Source organism: Marmota flaviventris, chromosome 3, assembly GCF_047511675.1.
Source record: "Marmota flaviventris isolate mMarFla1 chromosome 3, mMarFla1.hap1, whole genome shotgun sequence".
NCBI lineage: Eukaryota > Metazoa > Chordata > Mammalia > Rodentia > Sciuridae > Marmota > Marmota flaviventris.
The window spans coordinates 8,127,466-8,150,499 of NC_092500.1; the positions used below are offsets into that span (position 1 = coordinate 8,127,466).

A 23,034-nucleotide genomic window follows, 5' to 3' on the forward strand; every position below is an offset into this window, starting at 1 on the left:
TCACCAAAAAGAAAAATGATTGCCTCTTCTCAGAGGAGAAGGGTATTTTTGAGGGCTAGGAAATATATTAGGGAGAATGAATGTACTTAGAGACCAAACAGTGTTTTGTAAATGGCTCTCTTTAAAAGTTGAGTGGAACTGGAAAACAGACAATAAATAGCTTGTGACAAAGTCTATCCAGGTATGGTAACATTCATCCTCACTTTCAGCTAATGAAACCTCAGGGAGAAGAGGAGAGGCAATCATTTTTCTTTTTGGTGAGTCTGGTCTTTAGGCAGATAAGGACACATCAGAATGAAGTCTTTTCCAGCATCTGCTGGTCTCCAAGGGCCTCTAGTTTAAGATAATTGTCATAACAGGGTGCCCAATTTGAGGGTGATAGTCCCTGGACTTCTTCACCTGAATCAGTGAGTAGTTTTAGTGTACTCATTACCATTCTTCCTCTTCTTAATTTTGGTTCTGTTTTCTTGAAAATGGTTTTATTTAAAAAAAAAAAAAAATAGAATCATAGACATTCAAATTAGAAGAAAAATAATCTACTTCCCTTAGGTAAGTGAAGTTCTTTTTGGCATTCCCTTCTGGGAGCTGATTGGAACTGGCAAGAGTTTTTATATAGCTCACAAATAAGCAGCTTTCTTTATCCTTCCAGCCTGTCATGCATTATTAAGTGCTAGAATTAGTAGTCATAAATAGTTTGTGGCTTATTTCTCCTCTGTGGAATGTTGTCATTTGCTTGATTATATAAGTTGCAAATTTTACTAAAATTTTGGATCCTCAAGTGTTTTGAGTATCTTCCCAGAATTCATAAAATTGTAGTGGTTAAAAAGCATCTCTCCACCTGTTTTGACTTAGAGGATGAAAAAAGTACTTGAACTTCTCAGACAAAAAGCTTTGACATACAAAATGTTTTTGTAGAGACTTTATATGCTCTCATGCAGTCCATTTTGTGCTTGAGGTTTTCCTTAGAGTCCTTTTAGTCTTGCAACTGTGTTAATGATGGGGACATGAAAGCAGAATATTAAAACTAGTTAAATCTTAGTCTTGGCTGCACTGTTTTGTTTTTAGTTATGGATGGATATAATACCTTTATTTATTTATTTAGTTAGTTAGTTAGTTAGTTAGTTAGTTATTATGTGCTGTTGAGAATTGAACCTAGTGCCTCACACTAAGCCAATGTTTTAAGGAAATTTTGAATCCTAAAGAATTTGTTTAATGGTCATCATATTTTATTTGTTTTGAAAGGCATACATGTTATTTCTTTCTATAATATTCATTGTGAGCTCTAGTTGTAACCTCTCCTCTCTTCCTTTTGTCTCTCTTTCTCTTCTTCCATTGCTGGTTATTGAACCCAAGGCTTTACACATGCTAGGCAAGTGTTTTACCCCTGAGTAATATCCCTGGCACTTACCTTTAATTTAAAAAAAGAAAGAAAAAAAAATTGCAGTAGACTGCTCAGTAGCATTTTCCAGCCTGATTTTTCTAGCTTGTTTGTCTCTGTCAAGTGAAGTATATGTTGCACTGAATAGGAATCGATTCTAAACTCCAGGCGATAGGCATGTATTGATACCCTTCTATCTTGACCTCTGGGATGCTGGTGCTAAGACCAGCAAGAACCCTTTTAGTAAGGTTTATTCAGATTATGATCAATGTCCAAAGTGACAACATATGAATATATTAAATCATAACTCAAAATAACTTCTTGGTATTATGTGAATCTAAAAATAACAAAATATAACTTATAAAATTATTTGTTCATGTCTTTTTTTTAAGAGAGAGAGAGAGAGAGAATTTTAATATTTATTTATTTATTTTAGTTCTCAGCGGACACAGCATCTTTGTTTGTATGTGGTGCTGAGGATCGAACTCGGGCCACACGCATGCCAGGCGAGCGCGCTACCGCTTGAGCCACATCCCCAGCCCTGTTCATGTCTTTTGAGAAATATGTTCTGTTCATGCTCCTAAGAGATAGGTAGAAAAATATCTTACTTTTATAACTGTCTGCAGAAAATATTAAATTTGAATCTCTTGGCCATTTCACCAGATTAATTCTTGGCCAAACTGTGTCTTCTTCACCATATATTTTTAGATTCCTTAAATCGAGGCATTCCTTCTTGGGCTGGGGATGTGGCTTAGTCAGTGGCAGAGCGCTTACCTGGCACATGTGAGGCACTGTGTTCGATCCTTAGCACCACATAAAAAAATAAACAAATAAAATAAAGTCATGCTCTCCATATGCAACTACCAAAAAAAATTTTTTTAAAAAGCGTTCTTCTTCAATTGGTTTAAATGACTTTTTATAAAAGAAACTATCTCTTCTTTAGGATTGTGCTTCTTAGTTCTTTAGAATTTAACTAGAGCCACATAGCTTTATATGTGTGTGTTTGCAGAGTTTATACCTTGGTTAACATATTAATAAAATATATTTCGTGTGTCAGGCACTTTGTTACAATTTTGTATGGTATTTTTCCTTAATCATTTCAGGACTGATGAGGAACATTTTAATATCTCAAGATGGTCTTAAGTTGGGACCATGTGTTTTCAAAAAAGAAGCACCTGGCTCATTGTATTGTTCTACTCTGAGGCAGCCTTGGGGTGCCAAGGTCCATCTTTATGCTTGTAAGAATCATAATGCTTGTGAAACTATTTCGGGTGTTTTGTGACACTTTATAACTGCTGCTTGCCTGCCTGTCCTAATTCTCTAAAGGGTGAGAACTCTACTGTGAGCTTCTAGTCCCTGCTGCAGCACTTTGAGAAGTCACCACTTTCTCCTACCTGTTAACTATTGTGCCAGATCCATACTCACTTTAAGCCATGTGAGCTACTTATGTGAGAGTTGTCAGTTCTGCTTTCTCTGATATTGTCAGGAATGAGCATGTTTATCAATGATCCACTTCTTTCTCTCTTAAGCTGTTATTTAGAAATTTTATTTAAAACTAGATCAAGGACTAAGGCTGTAACTCAGTGGTAGAGCGCTTGCTTAGCATGCGTGAGGCACTGGATTCAATCCTCAGCACCATATAAAAGTAAACAAAATAAAGGCATTCTGTTCATCTACAACTAATTAAAAAAAAACTATATTAAAATTACTACCTTATTCTTGGTTTTGTTTCCTTTTCTTTTTGTGGTGCTTGGAATTGAACTTGGGGCCTTGCTGATGCTAGAGAAGTGTTCTACCATTGAGTTATATGCTCAGCCCCAAAGTACTACTTCAGTGTTATAAAAATGGAAAATGATTGCTTCTCTACAAGTAAGGAAACTCACTACTATCTTCATATGAAAATGTGCTGCTGCCAACCATTTTGCTACCAGCAAGGCTTCCAGATTGCTTCTAATAGTAGTGGCATGCATTGTACCCTGGCACAAAGACACTCCTTATGTGACATCAGAGAGGCAGGATATAAATGGAATAATGGTATATAGCTTTAAGATAGCAAAGCTTAGTGGGTTACATTTTACTTTCCCTTTTTCTCGGCCTCTTTCTTTTTAAGGAGTGGTGAATGTGTTGCTAACAACTCCACTCTGGGTGGTAAACACCAGGCTGAAGCTGCAAGGGGCCAAATTTCGGAATGAAGACATTGTACCAACCAACTACAAAGGCATTATCGGTAAGTGTCCCTTAGCTGTGTTCCTATTCAAGGGTTTGTCTCTCTCTTTGTATCCGTAATATGTTGCCACAATAAGTCTATATAACAGACAATCTCAAGTCCCAGCCATTACTAGTAAGCATTTGTTAACTCATGTGTGTGTGTGAGTCGACAGGAATTTGACTCTTGGGCTGGGGATGTGGCTTAAGTGGTAGCGTGCTCGCCTAGCATGCGTGAGGCACTGGGTTCGATTCTCAGCACCACATATAAATAAATAAAGGTCTATTGACAACTAAAAAATATTTAAAAAAAAAAAAAAGGAATTTGACTCTTGTAGGAAGACCCCAGATGAGAGTCTTAGCTTTACACGTCTCCCCTTTTCCTGGGATTAGCCTTGAGCAAATTCTTCTCATGGCAATGGCAAAAATGCAAGAGGACAAACCCAGAGACGGGGGCATATTTTAAGCCCCTATTTGCCTCTTACGTGCATAATAGCCAAAAAATATATGGCCAAGCTCAAGCCCAAGACATGTGATAGACTTCTCTAAGTCTACCCACTCCTAAGGAGTATACTTAGGAGGTAATTTTAAAACAAATCAAAGGGGCTGGGTGGATATAGCTCAGTCCGTAGAGTGCTTGCCTGAGGACTTGCCTGATTCCCATGCATGAGGTCCTGGGTTCAATCCCCAGCCCCACAAAAACAAACAGGACTTTGTACCACTGAGCTACACCCCTAAAACAAATAAATCTGTATTGTCCTTTTTTTTTCTAGTGTCTTTGAATGAAGATACTAGATTGATTTCTGATGTCTTTGAGCTTCTGTTCTTTAATAGTACCACATTGCCAGGTTCTTCTTTCTCATACCTCTCTCTTTGTATCAAGATCAATAGTGGTGGTGGTGGTAGTAGTAGTAGTGGTTTTCTTTTTCTTCTCTTCCCCCTTCTCCCCTTTCTCCCCTTTCTCCCCTTCCTCCCTCTCTCCCTCTTTCTCCTGCTTTTTCTTCTATTTGTTTGTTTATTTTGTTGGTACTGAGCATTAAACTCAGAGGTGCTTTGCCACTGAGTTTTGTTTTTGTTTTTGTTTTTTGAGACCATTCTCTCTAAGTTTCCTAGCCTGTCCTTGAACTTGGGATTCTCCTATGTGAGCCTCCCAAGTTGCTGGGATTGTAGCATGCACTTGGCAAGAACAGTAGTTTTCTTATGAGTCAAATCTTTTGTAATGGACTCCAGGAAAAGATTTTATGATTTTTAATACTGAAACTGTTTTAAAACATAGATTATCAGTTCACAAATCTGTATAATACAGAGTTTTTTAGTGTTGGTGAAAATTTGACATTCTAACCCCAAATTGTCAGGAACAACAGTTTGGTCACTCAGCACCCTGGTGGCTCTGTGTCTGATTATTATCAAAAAGTAGTTAACCAGTGAACTTGCACCTAAAATGTGATTATAAGAAAGAACTCTTCGGGCTGGGGTTGTGGCTCAGTGGTAGAGTACTTGCCTAGCATGTGTGAGGCACTGAGTTTAATCCTCACTACCACATAAAAATAAATAAATAAAATAAAGGTATTGTGTTCATCTACAACTAAAACATTTTTTAAAAAAGAGAAGGAACTCTTAATAGAACCAGAATGATTTGTGTTCTGAGTTTATTTGAACAGTATCTTCTTTAGTTAGAGCATTGCCATCATGCTTTTCAAAAGCCTGATATCTTGTCTAGATGCTTTTCACCAGATAATTCGAGATGAAGGAATCTTGGCTTTATGGAATGGCACGTTTCCCTCCTTGCTGTTGGTCTTCAATCCTGCCATCCAATTTATGTTTTATGAAGGTTTAAAACGGCAGCTTTTAAAGAAACGGATGAAGGTAATTCCTGATTTTGAAAGCAGCCAAATAACCTCTGACATCCTCTTGTTGTTTGGATTGATGTGGTTTGTTTTGCTTTCTAGCTTTCTTCTTTGGATGTGTTCATTATTGGTGCAATAGCCAAAGCGATTGCCACCACAGCCACCTATCCCATGCAGACGGTACAGTCAATTCTGAGGGTGAGTGCTAGGGTTCTCCCTTCATTGAGTCAAACAATGTCCATGCAGCCTCTTTAATTAAAGCATTGTTAATAAAGCAATAATGCAGTCAGTTGGTATGACAGAGTATTCCCCATCCATTTTCCATTTGTTTGTTCTGCTAACCAGGTAGACTATCATTTGGCTTCCTGTTTGGTTTAGAATGAAGTTTATTTTTACAATTTTTTAGATAACAAGGTATCTCAGAAAATCCATATGTGGGAAAAGATTCTTCATAGGCCTCAGGAAAGTTTGCTTCCTTCTCATTCAAGTTGATTTGCCTGGTACTCTACATATTATTCATTACAAAATCAGAGGTTAATTCCCTTAGTTCTTTCAGGAGGAATTGATGATTTGCTTTTCTGAGGCACTTTCAATTTCAGTTTTTTCTTACATTCAGTTATTTATGCATTCAAATGTTTATTAAGCACTCAGTTTGTGTGAGGAGTTGGGTATACAGTGGTGACTAAAATAGTCATAATTTCTGCCCTCATGGAGCTAGTGGAAGAGAGACTAAATAGGTAAACAAGTGAAATAAGCAGACAATTACGAATTTTTTATAAAGAGTTATTGAGGAAGTAAAGGGCATGTGCGACTTGGTGGAGAGGGCATAGTGAGGATCATCTTATGTAGCTCAAATGGAGATGGTCTTCTCTGAGGAGGCATATTTTTTTTTTAAATATTTATTTTTTTTAGCTTTAGGTGGACACAATATCTTTATTCTATTTGTATGTGGGGCTGAGAATTGAACCCAGTGCCTCATGCATGATAGGCGAGCACCCTACCACTTGAGCCACATCCCCAGCCCGGCATATTTTTTTTTTAAATCAAGATGAAAGGGGGCCTGGGGATATAGCTCAGTTGGTAGAGTGCTTGCCTTGCATGCACAAGGCCCTGGGTTCCATCCCCAGCACCAAAAAAAAAAAAAAGATAAAAGGGAAGGGGCTAGGAATATAGTTCAGTTAGTAGAGTGCTTGCCTTCCATGCAGATAAAGACCCAGCCATGCAAGGAGCAGAGGAAAGTACATTCCAGGAATAGGGAATGTAATGTTCTCTTAGCTTGGTACATTTAAGGAACTGAAAGGAGGCTTCCATGACTGGAGAGTAGTTAGCCCAGGGTGAGATTGGAAAAGCAGCAGGGAAGCTGGAGGTGAAGTGTAAGGAAAAGAATGTTATTCTCAGCACAGTGGGTTAAGCTGGGTGGTAATGTGACCTGATGTTCAATTCCTAAAGATTGCTTTGGCTATCATGTAGGGAATTGAGAAGGTAGGGAGGCCATTTCAGTAATCCAGGTGAGAGAGAATGGTGGCCCAAATGGGGTGGCTGCAGTAGAGACAAGAGATTATGTTATAGGGCTGGGTCCTTCTATGAAACTGAGCCAGCACAAAGACACATCTTCAAACCCCAATTCATTAGACAAGATCAGAAAGATTTTAGACATGTTGCCCAGAGTAATACACATGAGTTTATTAAAGGTATAGGAAAAAGGAAAGGGGAACATGCTCGAGGGAGAGAGTGGATATTCTCAGAGAGGAGAGGAATGGGGCTCCTCTCCTGCCTTCCAGTTTTATCCATCAGGCTTTCAAATCCTCATTGCCATGACAACTCTAAGCCACTTTGGCCTATGCTTACTGGCTCTAATTAGAACCTGTTCTTACAGATTTTGTGGTTAGGAAGAATTATCCTTATCTCCCTGAGTTCTGGGATCTGGTCTGTGTAAGGATCACAAAACTCACCCCCTTCTGGATAATTTGTGTTCTTATTGGCATTTGGGGACCTAAATTTCTCCTGCAGATAATAGTTTGCTGAGGAATGTACCATGTCCCATAGACTTAAGTCAGGCAGAGCTGCAGGTAAATTGCTTTTTAAAAGTAAAAGCATGTGGGGGTCAGCATAGTGGGCCCAATATAAAGAATTATTCCCTTTACCTCATGTTCCCACACTCATGTCTGTCTATCCCCTATCAATAGGATGTGAACAGATTCAAGATCTCTTGTGGGGGGCTGGGGATATAACTCAGTTGGTAGAGTGCTTGCCTTGCATGCACAAGGCCCTGGGTTCAATCCCCAGCACCACACACACACACAAAAAAAAGATCTCTTGTGGAGCTGCAGTTGTAGTTCAGTGGTTCAGCTCTTGCATAAGACCCTGGGTTTAGTCTATCAACAACAACAACAACAAAAAAGATCTATTTGCAGAGAACATTCAAAGGACTTATTGCTAGATAAAATGAAGGTGGTAGAAACTATTTCATAGATGAAATGAAGGTGGTAGAGACTATTTCAATTGAAAGTATTTTTGCTAATGATTATAACAATGTGAAGAGTATAGACTTGCAGAGGCTGTAGTTGGTTAATGTTTATCAGAACTTCTTAAAGAACTGGGAGTTAATGAACCATACCATTAATATCTAAATCATCATCTTGGGCATGTTTTGTGGGTTTTTTTTTTTTTCCCTCTCTGGAGGTAGAATCTTCCCCATAATTCTCTAAAAATGAAAACTCTTAGGACTGGGGCGTCTGGTTTAGTGGTGCATGTTTAGCTGGGTTCTATTCCCAGCACCAACAAAATTATGCTTGCTTTATTGAAAAATATTCATTTTTATTTATTTCATCAAAATATTTTACTCATTTATTAAAAAATAGAGGATTGCTGAAATCTCTGGTACTAATTGGATATTTTTATTATTGTATATAAGACATTACTCCAGCATAGTTTCCTTTCTAGGTAGAAGTTTAGATAAAGGACGTAGTAATAAATAATAATTATTTATCTTTGTTTTTCCTTCCTCAGTTTGGTCGTCATAGACTAAATCCAGAAAACAGAACCCTGGGAAGCCTACGGAATGTTCTCTATCTTCTTCATCAACGAGTCAAGTGAGCTTTATAGATGCTTCACATTCTGTCCCTCCTTTCTGCAGCCATTTCTGCCAGAGAGTTGTTGGATTTTCTTCTCTTACCCTTCTGCTGTGGCAGTGGCAGGCTCAGGCATTGTATACTGTGCTCAGACATTTCTCAGTTTTAGGAACTTAGTGTAATTTGACATCATTTTGGGAGTTAAAAATATACAGAACTCCTTTAGAAAAGGAACCCTCCGGGATTGGAGGTGAGGCTTAGTGGTATAGTATGTTCTCAGCATGTATGAGGGCTTGGGTTCAATCTCTAGCACCAGAAACAAAGAAATAAAGAAAAGAAACCCTGTAATCTAACATAGAGATCATTCTGCCTGAGTGCTGCTCCCATCAGTGGATATACCATGACCTCTCTTAGGAATATTACTCTGCTTATAGAGCAGCAATAGTCCCATGAAGAGTAATGACAGTGATGAAGGTGATAAAGCTAAGAATAGCTAACATTTTGAAGTGTTTGCCTCATGACTGACATTGAGCTAGATGCTCTATCATGGATAATCTCACCTACTCCTAACAATAACTCTGTGAGGTAGAAATAGTCATTTCTGTTTCCTTTGAAGAAATTGATACTTAAGGAAGTCAAATCAGGGACCTCCTTTGAAGCAAAAGCTGCTCTAACTTTATTCTTGTTCCTCAACATAAGATGCTTTGAAAATAAATTTGTTACAAAAATAGAATATGCATAACATAAACAATAAAATCAAAGACAAAAGAATTGATACAAAGTGAAAAATAAATTTCATACCAAATGTGGGGAAGCATGTGGAGCATGCTGAACTTTCCTCTATTACTGATGGGAAAGTAGTATGGTCCAAATACTTTGTAAAATATTTTAGCATTTTTTTTTAAATTAAGTATACCTACCATAGGACCCAGCCAATTCCATTTCAAGATACTTACCCAAGAGCAATAAAAGCACATGTGCTTGTGTCTACTTGAACACAAATAAAGACCCACACACAAATGTTAATAGCTTTATTTGTAAGCTGTAAATGTCTGTAACTAGGTGAAAAATATACCCATGCTGTACTATATTCAAACAGTAGAAAACTACTCAGAAATAAAAAAAAAAAAAAGAAGGAATTGTTGATTAATTAAACAATATGGAAGAATCCCATAATAATTTTGCTGAGTGAAAGAAGTCAGGCAAAAAATAATTCATACTAAATTATTCTACTTTTATAAAATTCTAGAAAATACTAACCTATGGTGCCCACTATTTTGAATGTTTGATGGTGTTTATGGATTTATACATAAACCAAATCTCATTAAATTGAAATCAGGTATAGTTTGGTAAAAGATATATATAGATAGATAGATATAGATATACACACACACACATATACATACATATATATATATATATAATCCCTGTTTTCCCTCTCACCTTATCCCTTTTCCAAGAGGAAGACACTGTTAACATTGGTGTATACATTTCAGAATATTTTTAAGGTATATATTTGCAGCTTGCCTTTTTGTAAACTTTATATCATAAACATCTCTTCACATTGGTATCTGTAGACTTACTTTTTGTAGTAACTGTCTAGTTTCCTATTACATAATATGCCATGATTTCTTTGCCAGTACACTTATTGATGGATATTTAAGTTGTTTCCAGGCTTTTTCCTTTACGAACATTGTTGAATGAACAGCCATAAATTTACGTTTGTACACCTGAGTGAGCATAATTGTAGAGAAAATTTCTTTATATGAAATTACCTGATTAAGGAATTTGAACATACAAAATTTTGACATTTTATTATTTTGAATTTTAAAATTTAGACAGTGTCAAGTCCCCCCTAAAATGATACCGAGTTCTATTTCTACCAGCATTGGGAGAGTTAAGAAAGTTGTAGTTATATTAGAGTATTATAAAAAAGTGGTAACAAATGAAAGTCTATGAGGCTATATAGTTTAAAATCCAGTGTGTTTTCACATTTATCTTACTTGGTTCTCACTCAACCTTATAGATGTGGAAGGTGATTATATTCCTGTTTTGCAGATCAGAAAACAGATTTAGAGAAAGAAAGTGACTTGTCCAACACCAAACAGATGCAGAGCCAGATGTTCAAACTCAAGCTCAATAAACAATTAGGAATAATTGAATAAATGAAGAGCTTTCATTCTGTTCATTAGAATGTTCTGCACTGAGAAGAGTACCTCTACCATCCAGTAGACATGCCAGTGGCTGCATGTAACTGTTGAGTGTACGAGATATTCCCAGTGCAACTGAGATACTGCATTTTTAATTTTTAAAAAATTTAAGTGCCATATATGGCTAGTGGCTACTACAACAGATAATGCAGTACACCATGCCAGGCCTCTCTAACCTTTATGTGGTTAAGAATCCCCAGAGGTGCTTGTTAAAATGCAGATTCATGCCTCCCCTCTGGGGATTGGTGATCTATGTACCTAAACAAACCCTGGCTTTTCTGACATGGTGGATTTCATCTTGAGAGGCACGGAAATGGAATTTCTTGGGTTTCTTGGAGTAACATAATTCAAGTTAGTCAGTAAACCAGGATTTCATGGGCCAGGTCTGTTTCTACACAGCAAATAAATAAAATATAGTAATAGGTTCTTGGAGCACTTGATTAATTTTAGTTTCTTGATCTGCATTTTATATACAGCCCTGGAGTAACTGATGAACTAGCATATGACATTAATTCACTCTCAACAAATAGCTTTGGAGAGGTTACTTGCTCTGATTTCCTGGTTCTGGCATTTTTCTCTGAGTGATTTTTAAGGGCTGGTCCTCAGACTGGCATCATCATCCTCATCACCTGGGAGCTTTTTAGAAATGCAATCTCTTGAGTCTCATCCCAAACTTAATGAATCAGAAACTCTGGGAATGGACCCAGCAATCTGATTTAACCAGCCCTTCAAGTGATTCAGATGCTTACTAAATTTGAGAACCACTGAACTAAAGGATGAAATGTATGGGAAGTCTAAGAACCAGATAGCTTTTGATTTCTCTTTCTTTAGTTCTATTGATGCTAAATGATCTAAGCCAATTGGCAGCTTTCCTACCACTTAGGACTGTTAAGTTGAAATAACAGAGTTGGGAGACTGTTAAATTTAAAAGTTTTTAGGTCTCAGATTTTAGTACTAAGATGTTTTTAGGAGATTTCAGGATCTCTCTCCGTTTAGTGGGATAGTGCCAGCATTCTGATAATGAATGATAACTATAAAGACCAACTATTGATAGCTCATGAATATTCAACTTTATCAGTCCCCAAATGCCTTTAAAGCTAAGAAGTACTTTGACAATGGAAGTCTGGGGTTAAAATCTAAAGGCTCCCCATTGCTTGTTTTGATTCTAAGGGAAAAAAAACTTTCAAAGTAGCTGTCAGTTTCTCTGATACAGGAGTTGACTTTGAGAAAACCTGTTTGTTCCAATCTCTTTCCTTTTAGGCGCTTTGGAATAATGGGACTCTACAAAGGCCTTGAAGCCAAACTGCTACAGACTGTCCTCACGGCTGCTCTCATGTTCCTTGTTTATGAGAAACTGACAGCTGCTACCTTCACCATTATGGGGCTGAAGAATGCTCGCAAGCACTGAGATGCTGCGCACAGGAAAGTGCAGAGATGCTACCCTTCCAAGTGACAAGAAGTGATTCTCCTTTCTTCTCCTTTCGCTCTGGCATCTGCAACTACAAAGGTTTTTCATTGGCTGTGAAAGCATCAAAGGGCACCCTTGAAGTATAACCAGCCGGATCTATTGCCAACTTGATTTTTACAATGACTGGTTGGATTTGGGGGTGGAAGTTGAATTAATATCAAAAGAAAACATTATCGAAAACCTAAAAACAAAAGTTGGGGTATTTGTTGGGTTTCTTAAGGGAAAAGGACTATTATTCTCATATGTAATCTTTCCCATCCAAAGTTAAATATACCAGATGTTGTCTTTTCCTGAACTCTCTCCTAGGTTCTAGGACAAATTCAATGACATGTAATTTTCTTCAGATGCTTTTATATGTCTTAATCTTGGTATTTCCTTACCAAAAATATTATGACTGTTCCAAGGGCATGACTTTATTTTTGTTGGGCTTTTTCCCCCCTGCTTAAGGAGAGTTACATGAGCTATTTATTTTGTGGGGAAATGAACATTGTTAATCCCAAATGGTTCTCTCTTACTATTTGTAAACATCACTTATTAATTAGTGTTTGACATAATTTGTTAAAGTATTTATTTTGAATCAACTTTCATTAAAGTTTTATGTCCATTCATATAAGCCCCAATCAGTCAAGCCCTAATAAATTGTCAGCACAAAAAGATGTTCTTGGCAGTTGCTCTTTATTAAGATTTTTACGTTGGATGTGCAGCCTGTAATAAAAAATCACAAAAAAAAGGAGGGGGAGCAAATACCTTGTGTAGTCAACAGAATATTCTCTCCTTTTATAGACTCTGGGCGAAGTCTGTATATTTTGAGAAACATCCAGTAAGGTTATTTTTATTTGGAAAAGTCCCTTGGAGACTTCCTGTTCAAACTGTGATCCATCAAACAGGAGCATTCTAGCTGAGAGCTTGTTGGATTTACAGCTCAGCCTTCTGAACCCCTTTCTACAGTTGAATGAGGACCCAGTGATCCATATTTACATTAAAGTTCCAGAAATATTAGGGCCCCGGCCCAGCAGAAGATGGGATTGGTTTCAATTATAGAAACCAAGATAAATATTTTTCTCCAAGAAAGCTGGATTAATGTATGAAGACAACTTCTGAACAGTCTATGAGTCTCAGGTCATCATTTGCTTTCCCTTGAGAGCGTGTAGCTAGTAGATTTAGACATCTCAAGCAAGAAGGAAATTTTCTTGACATTGGTAGAATAACTCTTCGTATTCCTACGACATAGTTTTTGTCCTTGTAACAAAATGATAGGTGTTTTATCATAAGTTTATGATTCAGTCAGAGGGAGTAATAGTGATGTGTCAGTGGACCTCAGTGTTTAGATCAGGTTTTTTTTTTTTTAGAGATTGAGAGAGAGAGAATTTTTTTTAATATTCATTTTTTAGTTTTCGGCGGACACAACATCTTTGTTTGTATGTGGTGCTGAGGATCAAACCCAGGCCGCACGCATGCCAGGCGAGCGCGCTACTGCTTGAGCCACATCCCCAGCCCCTAGATCAGTTTTGAGAGTGAAAATTTCTCTTGTTTTCCCCTCCTTGATCCCTGTGGTAATTTCAAAATATGTGATTATTAGACTAGTACTAATTGAAAGAGCATAGTATTGTTCTAGAAAACAAGAATTAGAAGGAACTAGACTGAATATTTGTTCTCTAAGCCAAAGAATTGAAGACAAAGTTAGCCCCATCACTACTTTTAATTTTACTTTAAGGTTTGTGAGTGTCTATGGGGGGTCTTAGGTAGAAGCACAAAACTATTATTTTGTCTTCTATGCAGTAGGAGAGTGATTATTCTCTTCACTTTGAAACTTTTTGAGCTCAGAGTATTATGGATTGGTATGTTAGAGTAACTTAGAACCCAAAATATATAGCTATATTAGATGTTCCTGATGTGAGAATGTACTTGATGTTTCCTTTTTTTCTGAATTTATGAGAGAGCAATTTAATATTGAGATTTTGTGTTCCTTGTGGAAGCTTATAGAATCACTAGTTCAAACTAGGCAAACTAGGTAATAACTACCTAGTTTTGTAACCTTTGATTAATAATAACTTGATTGAGAAACTTAAAGAACTCTAAAGTTCATACTAGGAAAATGGAGTTTTTTGGGTTTGGGTGTTTTTTTGTTTTTTTTTTTTGTTTTGTTTTGTTTTTTCCCTCCTTTGACAGTTTCTCTAGAATATAGAGGATTAATACCTTAGGGATTACATTAATGTTGCTGCAGTAGAAAATTTAATTTCTGTAAGTATTTAATCTCTGTTTGAAGTGGACACTGTAATACTTCTGCCCTTTACTATTTTACAATTAACTTTGAAATGTAAAAATAGGATTTACCATAAGAAGAACATAAGCGGTGGGAGTTAGAAATCTTGGGTTTTATTCCCAGTTTTATCACTGAATGGAAAATGATGTCATCTTTCCTGTGCTTCATCTTTGAAAAGTGGAAATAATAATATTCACAACCCACTTCAGAGGGTACGTGGAGCTAATTATGTCAGCTAAATCCCTTTGCAATCATTGGAGTTGGGGAAGATCTGAGTGAAGCTTGGCAGTGCTCAGATTTATATAGCAATTTCCTTTCACAAAGCTTCTACATTTTCCTTGTTTTATAATCCCAGTATCTCTGTGAGATAGGTAGGGACAAGTAGCAGTATCCCCATTTAATTAACAAGGAATTGAGACTGGCTTGTTGAGTCTGGTATAAGATTAAAAGTATGGGTTCTGAAATTAGACCTCATTCAAACTTTGGCTTTATTCCTTACCAGCTCTGGGAACAAAGCCATTCATGAACTATTAGAAGAGTCATTTTCCTTAACTATAGAATAGAGATCATGATAAAACTAGCTCATGGGGTGATTTGAAGGATTAAATGAGGTCACACACATAAATTACTTAGCACAGTGCTTGCCACATGAGAAGAGCTAGATAAATATTAGCAGTGACTATTATTATTGTTATTGATTAGGAATACAGCTATTTGAGTAGATGTAACTAGTCAAGTGGAAGACACTCTAGATTTTGAGCCAGACCTGGTTGCCAGTTTTCCTTCTTTCAAATCAGACTTGTTGCCACAGATAAATCATTTAACCTTTGTGAGCCTCTGTGTCTTCCACTATCAAACAGAAATGATTACTTTTCAGGTTAGGAATGTAGCTCAGTCATAGAGCACTTGCCTACCATGTGGGAGGTCCTGGGTTCTATCCTCAGCACCACACAAAAAAGATTACTTCTTAGGGCTGTTCTGAGGATTAAAGAGGGTGGGGGGAAGCATCTGGCACAATATTTGACATATATGTGCTTAATAAATGCTGTTTGAACCAAGAAAACCACTGTTTGACTGTGGGGCAGCTTTTCCTCTTTCCATTGGTTTTAATTGTGAATATTTTTTTTCTGGGAGGCTTTTGGTTTTATCTTCTCAAGAAAGAAGCCAAGTGCTATTTCAGCAGCACAAGTACTAAAATTGGGATGGTACAAAGAAAACTAGCACAGCCCCTGTACAAGGGTGACACACAGATTCATCAAGTGTTCCATGTTTTTGATTCTGGGTTTTTGTTTTGTTTTTTGGACTGGAAAGAATAATGAGTGTAAAATGTTTATTTTAAGTAAATGGTAAAAAGCCAAAGAAAGTGATGATGAGAGAAGCTAAGTCCAGTAATTTTATATTTTATTCAATTTTTAAATTAAATCCTCCCAAAACTTATGTTAAACCTGAGTTAACTCTTTAAAAGCCCCCTGTTCCTGCTGATGGGCAGAATCATAGTCTTCAGGACAGAAGTCTGCTAGCAAAGCAATAAACCTTTTTCCTTTTTCTAAAAAAAAAAAACAATCAGTAAACATGAATTGATTCAATAGCAGAAAGTCAATCACTGGCCAAGCTAGTGACTCACCTTGGCTTTTTGAAAAGCTCAGAACAGTGACCTTGAGGCTAAATACCACACATCTAAGGAGAGCCTGGTGGGGAAATTACTTATCTGGCAGTACTGAATGTCACCAGTATACCACATACATAGGAAGGCTCATTTGTAGGATATTTATATATGCAATAAATGTGCCTGATTGAGACCTTACGGGCTTTTTACCACTATGTAAATGAAAGGGCCCTGGGTTAGTGCTGATCTTTGTGGGGCATACTGGTAGCCCCTGAAAAGTATGTTCAGTAGAACTTAATGAGCAAGAAAAAAAGGTTTTCTGTGGCATGGGTGAGAGAAGAAAATTATCATTTAAAGACAGAGTGCAAAGGAAATTAGGAGTTGTGAGAGTCAGAAGGAGAGACAAGGCACCAGTGCCTGACACAGCACTCAATGAGGAGATGTTCAAAAACTGACAGGTACACACAGGGCAGTGAACTGTAGAACCCACCAATGGAGTCCAATCTGTAAAGACGTTAATGGCAAGAAGTACTTTGAAATTAATTGTACTGCCCAAAAATAGGTAATGGAACTTCCATGAGTTGAATGCCAGTTGTAGTTGATCTATCCTTGTAATAATTCCAAACTCATGGGGTTCATTCCCACTAGCAGATGAGGTGTCCAAGGTTTAAAGAGCAACATATGGACAGTCATGAATAGAAATCAGGAGTCAGAATTAAGCTGACTTTAAAACTTTCTGCACTGCCACTCTACATCCTTCAGGTTCCTTAAAACCATCAAAGTCAGTGTGTAGCTCCCCTTTACATCCTAGGTGGGTATATGATTGATGACACGCAGTTGTTTCTGTTAAGAACTATTAGTACTCCATTATGATACCACATGGCTCCAGGGAAGCCTGTGGCCTCTGTCCAAAGGTGACTCCTTGAGTCCGTGCCATTTCGTGCCTTACTTATTGCCTTTCTTTATGCTTTCTGGTCCAACAGGAATCTCTTCCTATTACTAGTGAATTCCTGCTCAGATCAGGCATCAGCTGTTCCTGGAGGCCTTTCTGGAACTTTTTTCCCCACCTATCCACACAGGCTTTTCTTTGTACTTCCATAGTATTTTTAAAAAATATTTTTTAGGGGCTGGGGATGTGACTCAAGCGGTAGCGCGCTCGCCTGGCATGCGTGCGGCCCGGGTTCGATCCTCAGCACCACATACAAACAAAGTTGTTGTTGTGTCCGCCAAAAACTAAAAAATAAATATTAAAAAACTCTCTTTCTCTCTCTCTCTCTCTCTCTCTCAAAAAAAATTAGTTGTAGATGAACACAATATTTTATTGATTTTTTTAGGTGGTGCTAAGGATCGAACCCACTGCCTCACGTGTGCTAGGCAAGCACACTCTACCACTGAGCTACTGCCCCAGCTCTGGAGAATTGAGTTTTTAAGGGGGGGAATGGGTCTTCATCAAGTAGTAGTCTTGTTCGTTATAGGCACCTAGTTGTTGGGTCTTTCTGGTTAAACACAGCATGCTGATTTTTCTCCACTCAGATTTATCTATTTGCTAATTAAGAGTTTACATGTGTTAGGTGTCTTGCACTCTGGTGTTTTCTTGGTTGATTATCAAGTTTTTTTTCAGGATTTTTTCCCTTAATTTGTGCACACTTTTTTGAAATATATTTTATTTTGATAGTTAGATTTCTTAACCTTTAAGCACTCATTATTTTTTGCTTTAAAAGGAGACACCCAAATTATCTTCCCTAATGGTATCATCTAATAAATGTTCCTTGTATATCTCATTCTTGTTTTGCTTTAGATTCTGTGAAACCCGTTGGCAAAGTAGATTGCCAGCCTAATAGGTGGCTCCCTGTGTGGGTGCAGTATGGAGGGCCTTAGTAAATTACACATTCCTATTCCAAGAAAAATGTTCTGTTCATGTATTCAAGGAGTCATTTTTCATTATCTACCGTATCTAAGCACTATGCCAGTTGCTGGGATTATAAAGATAAATAATACTCAAGTCTCTGCTCTCATCATTGTTCAATATGGGAGTCAGAAACAACTTAGAATCTTAGAATTCTCCCTCTATTGAGTTCTGATGAAAAAAATGTAAATGTTCAGGAGTTGCTTTGGGAGTATGGGGAGGCCAGACCTACTCCATCTTGAACTTTGTGGTTAGAAGGTAACATTTGAACTAGGAACACACTAAGTAGTAGTGGGTAAAGGACTCTCTTATAAATAAACAGCATTTGCAAATTGCTTTACTATCTCTACATTAAAATTACATCCAAAAAAGCTTTTCAACCTAAACCCCTGGGTTAAACACATGTTGAAATGGAGGAGAGGAAAGAGCCTTAGGGATTGAGAACCCTCAATTAGGGAGTAGAGTTACTAGAATTCCATCCTTAACAGTTTTGTCTATATTTAGACTTGGGTCTAAAGAAAGAAGGTGAGATCCTTTTGCTGTAAATTTTAAAATTTTTTAATTTGAAAAGTTGCTGAGGCTGGCCTCAAACTTGAAATCCTTCTGTCTCAGCCTCCCAAGTCACTGGGATTACAGGTGTGTACCACCACTCCCAGCTTAAACAGATTTCTAGGGCTGGTTTTGTGGCTCAGTGGTAGAGCACTTGCCTAGCATGTGCAAGGCACTGGGCTCCATTCTCAGTGCCACGAATAAATAAGTAAATAAATAAAATAAATGTCCACCAACAGCTTTTAAAATATTTTTTTAAAAAGATTTTTGAAATCACACAGAACATGGTTTTAGTTCTGTGTCTGAAGATGGTCCAGTAAGAACAGTTTAGACTTACTCTGAATTACTGTTATTGTCAAGACTGACCACCTACTCTGAAATTTTTTTCTCCATCAATATAGAAATGTTTACTTGAAAAATTCTTCTTAGCCTACTCAAGGTGTACTATTTTCCCAATTTAAAAAAATTGTGATAAAACATACAACATAACCATCCTAACTTTTTTTTTTCCTTTTGGTACTGGGGACTGAACCCAGATACACTTTACCATCCCCAGCCTTTTTTATTTTGAGACAGAGTCTTGCTAAGTTGCTTAGGGCCTCACTTAATTGCTAAGGCTGGCCTCAAACTCATGATCTTCCAGCCTCAGTCTCCCAGGTCACTGGGATTACAGGTTATACCACTGCACTCAGCTGAGTTTTTATCTGAATAAAACTTAACTTGCATTTGCTAGTGGATTAAAAATTATAAAAGCAGTGAAGGAAAATTTTTAAATTTTAATTTGCAGTTAGTTTACAGGTACAGTATTTTTTTTAATGCACTCTATTCTGTTGTGATATTTGGGATAATTGTTATTATTTTTTAAGAGTTGGGGTCTCACTATATTGTCCAAGGCAGGCCTCAAATTCTTAGACTCAAGTGATGGTCCTGCCTTGGCCTCCTAAGTAGTTGGGAGTACATGCAGACCATTGCACCTGGCTCTTAATTACTTTTATTCTCTATAGATAGGAAGTTGAGATACATTTCTGGCTTAGGTCACGTAGCAAAGGATTGGGAGTCTAAAGCAGGAATTCATACTTCCTAACATTATGCTGAATAATCTCTCACTTGGTTCATGCTCCTTGGAGCATCTATATTTTCTAATTTGGCTTAAAAATTTTTTTTAAATATTTATGTTTTTAGTTGTAGTTGAACACAATACCTTTATTTCGTTCATTTATTTTTATGTGATGCTGAGGATCGAACCCAGGGCTCCCGTGCATGCTAGGCGAGCGCCCTACCGCTGAGCCATAATCCCAGCCCCATGGTTTAAAATTTTTACGTTAGCTTTAGGCTTTTTTCTTACAAAAATAATGTAGTCATTTAAAGTTTTTCAGAAAATATAGAAAAATATTAAAGAAGGGCTGGGAATATAGCTCAGTTGATAGGGTGTTTGCTCGCATGCACAAAGCCCTGGGTTCAATTCCCAGCATCTCACACCAAAAAAAAGAAAGAAAAATATTAAAATGAGGTGTATGTGTGTGTTCCAGTATTCCTAGTGCCTAGAAATGATTACTAATATTTTATTGTATCTATTTCAAACTGTAACTTTTTCATCTCAAATATAATTTAATGTCAATAAATATGTGAAAATTTTAGTTGCTACATATAATTGTATTATAATAATGTTTCATTATGCCAGGTGCAGTGGCGCATGCCTGTAATCCCCATGGCTCAGGAGGCTGAGACAGGAGGGTTGCCAGTTCAAAACCAGCCTCAGCAATGGCAAGACACTAAGCAACTCAGTGAGACCCTTCTCTAAGTAAAATACAAAAATAGGGCTGGGGATGTGGTCAAGTGCCCCTAAGTTCAATTGCCAGTACCCGCCCCCAAAAAATAATAATAATAATTGGATTCTTACTGATAGACTTCTAGATTGTTTCCTTGGGTTTTTTTTTTTTTTCCTATTATAAATAGTGTAGTGATAAAATCCTTAATGTATGTATCTTTTTATACTTTTCTGATTATCTCTTTTTTTCAAATTTTGTGTTGTGGATGGACACAACACATTTATTTTATCTTTTTTTTTTTTTTTTTAATGTGGTACCGAGGATTGAACCCAATGCCTCACACATGCTAGGCAAGTGCTCTAGCACTGAGCCACAACCCCAGCCCTTCTGATTACTTCTTTAAGAAAATTTTCTAGGAATGTGGTTCCTGGGTCAAAGCGTTTGCCTACTATAATGTTATTTATTAAACTAAAATACTATCCTATCCAGTACCCAACCTGGGCCAGTGCTGGGGATTGAACCCAGGGCCTTGTGCATGCCAGGCACATACTGTACCACTGAGCTACACCTCTAAGTCTATAGTCTTTTATGTTCTTTGTCACTTTGGACATTTTCTTTCTCTTCACCTCCGCTTGGCAAGCTGCAGGAGAAATTACATTCTGAGTAGTTTAGGGAAGAAGAGTATGGTGTTCCAAGAACTGGGTTAAATGCTCTACTTTCATTTAATTCTTGCAACAGTCTACAAAATACAGTTAGATTAGGCTTACCAAAAGTGTTACACGAATCTGCAGCTGATACTTTTCTCCCAGCAGGTAGCTGTGATATCACACACTAAGAATAATAGCTGTCACCAGGCGCAGTGGTACACTCCTGTAATCCCAGTGACCTGGGAGGCTGGGATTGCAGGTCCAAGGCCAGCCTCAGCAATTTAGTGAGGCCCTAAGCAACTTAGTGAGACCCTGCCTCAAAATGAGAAAAAGAACTGGGGATGTAGCTCAGAGGTAAAGTGCCCCTAGGTTCCATTCCTGGAACAACAACAACAACAAAACAAAAAAACTGGAATAATAGCTGCCATTGAGTACCTTCCTTTAACAGTTACCACTCAAGAAACCTTATCTCTGTGTGTTATTATGGTTTAGATAGGAGGTGTCTAAAAAGCTCATGTGTGAGACAGTACAAGAAAGTTATTTATTTATTTTTATGTGGTGCTGAGGATCGAACCCAGCACTGCACGTGCTAGGCCAGCGCTCTACCGCTGAGCCACAACCCCAGCCCCTCCTGAGCTACTTTCTTCTGCCTGCCATGATGCTCTGCCTCACCTCACGCCCAGAGCAATGGAGTTGGCCATCTATTGATTGAGACATCTGAAATTGTGAGCCAAATAAATTTGTCCTCCTCTAATTGCCTTTGTTGAGTCTTTTGGTGGTAGAGATGGGAAAAGCTGCCTAAAATAATAGTCTTATGTAATCCTCCTGCAGAGGATCCAAAACCCACATAATTTTTATAGTTCTCTTCTTTAGGCTTTGGTTCCATGTCTGCATGGCCTCCGAGTTCATATGCCTTTGTTAGATGGCAATTTCTGGATGGCAGAGGCTTCCTGTTCATTTTTTTTTTTTTAAAGTGGTTATGGCTGGTAGAAGCAGATGGAGCAGGAGAAATGGAATCTTTTTTTTTTTTTTTTAAGAGAGAGAGAGAGAATTTTGTTTTTTTAAAATATTTATTGTTTAGTTTTCGGCAGACACAACATCTTTATTTGTATGTGGTGCTGAGGATCGAACCCAGTGCCGCGTGCATGCTAGGCGAGCGCACTACCGCTTGAGCCACATCCCCAGCCCGAGAGAATTTTTTAATATTTATTTTTTTTTAATTTTCAGCGGACACAACATCTTTGTTTGTATGTGGTGCTGAGGATCAAACCCGGGCCGCACGCGTGCCAGGCGAGTGCACTACCGCTTGAGCCACATCCCCAGCCCTTCCTGTTCATCATTTCATTAATCCCCATGAACTATGGGGGTTACACTGGGCAAACTGCTTCTGTAGAAATGCTTTATGATTTGTGATGGTTGTGGAAACCAAAGAAGACTTATAATTATCAAACACAGGGCCTCATGCATGCTGTTAGGCAAGTGCTGTACCACTGAGCCATGTCCCCAGCCCTTATTGACTTTTAAATTTATAAGTAAACTCCCATTTGATAGAAAAATAGCTGCATTTAAAAAATTTTTTTTGCAATCATAGATATGAAGAAACCTATAAACCACCAGAGGGCATTGCAGTCATCCTCCTATGTCTTCTTTATTGTAAATCTCTGCTGTCAAGAGATATCTGGTGAAATTTATTCCTAGTTAAAACAGAAAAAGAAACATTTTCAGAGAACTGTGGATTGAATTTAGAGCACTATCTTTTTTAAAAATATATTCTTAAATACATTTAGTTGTTGATGAACCTTTATTTAATTCATTAATTTATATGTGGTGCTGAGAATTGAAGCCAGTGCCTTACACATGCCAGGCAACTGCTCTACCATAGAGCCTCAACCTTAGCCCTAGAGCACTAACTTGAAGCACTGTTTTTATCTTTAAAAACAAAGAATGGAGTAAATAGTATTTTGCTTAAGTTAAATTCTTTTTTTTCCCCCAAGCATATGCCTAAAATTTTGTGTGGGGGAAGGGTTACAGAGGCTTTTTGAACCAAGGGCCTCATATAAGCTGTATCGCTGAGTTACATGCCCAGCCCTTTATATCATTTATTTAAGACAGGGT

The 23,034-nt window shown here is 37.6% G+C and overlaps 1 protein-coding gene and 2 non-coding genes across 5 annotated transcripts in view; 2 read left to right on the forward strand and 1 right to left on the reverse strand.

Moving 5' to 3' along the window:
• Slc25a17 (solute carrier family 25 member 17) overlaps positions 1–12,835 on the forward strand; it is a 53,911-nt gene extending 41,076 nt beyond the window's left edge. For all 3 annotated transcript variants that reach the window (XM_071609459.1, XM_071609460.1, XM_027927432.2), the window contains 5 exons: positions 3,489–3,605; positions 5,304–5,449; positions 5,533–5,628; positions 8,440–8,522; positions 11,972–12,835. In XM_071609459.1, coding sequence (XP_071465560.1) covers positions 3,489–3,605; positions 5,304–5,449; positions 5,533–5,628; positions 8,440–8,522; positions 11,972–12,119 — 590 coding nt within the window. In that variant the 3' untranslated portion in view covers positions 12,120–12,835. The remainder of the gene's footprint in view (positions 1–3,488; positions 3,606–5,303; positions 5,450–5,532; positions 5,629–8,439; positions 8,523–11,971) is intronic.
• Positions 12,836–15,610: 2,775 nt separating this feature from the next.
• On the forward strand, positions 15,611–15,716 carry LOC114088744 (U6 spliceosomal RNA). The gene has a single exon (XR_003582050.2). It is a non-coding gene; the product is annotated as a U6 spliceosomal RNA (small nuclear RNA).
• A 5,056-nt stretch (positions 15,717–20,772) lies between these two features.
• Positions 20,773–20,843, reverse strand: Trnaa-ggc (transfer RNA alanine (anticodon GGC)). Its single transcript has one exon. It is a non-coding gene; the product is annotated as a tRNA-Ala (tRNA).
• Between the last annotated feature and the right edge of the window lie 2,191 nt (positions 20,844–23,034).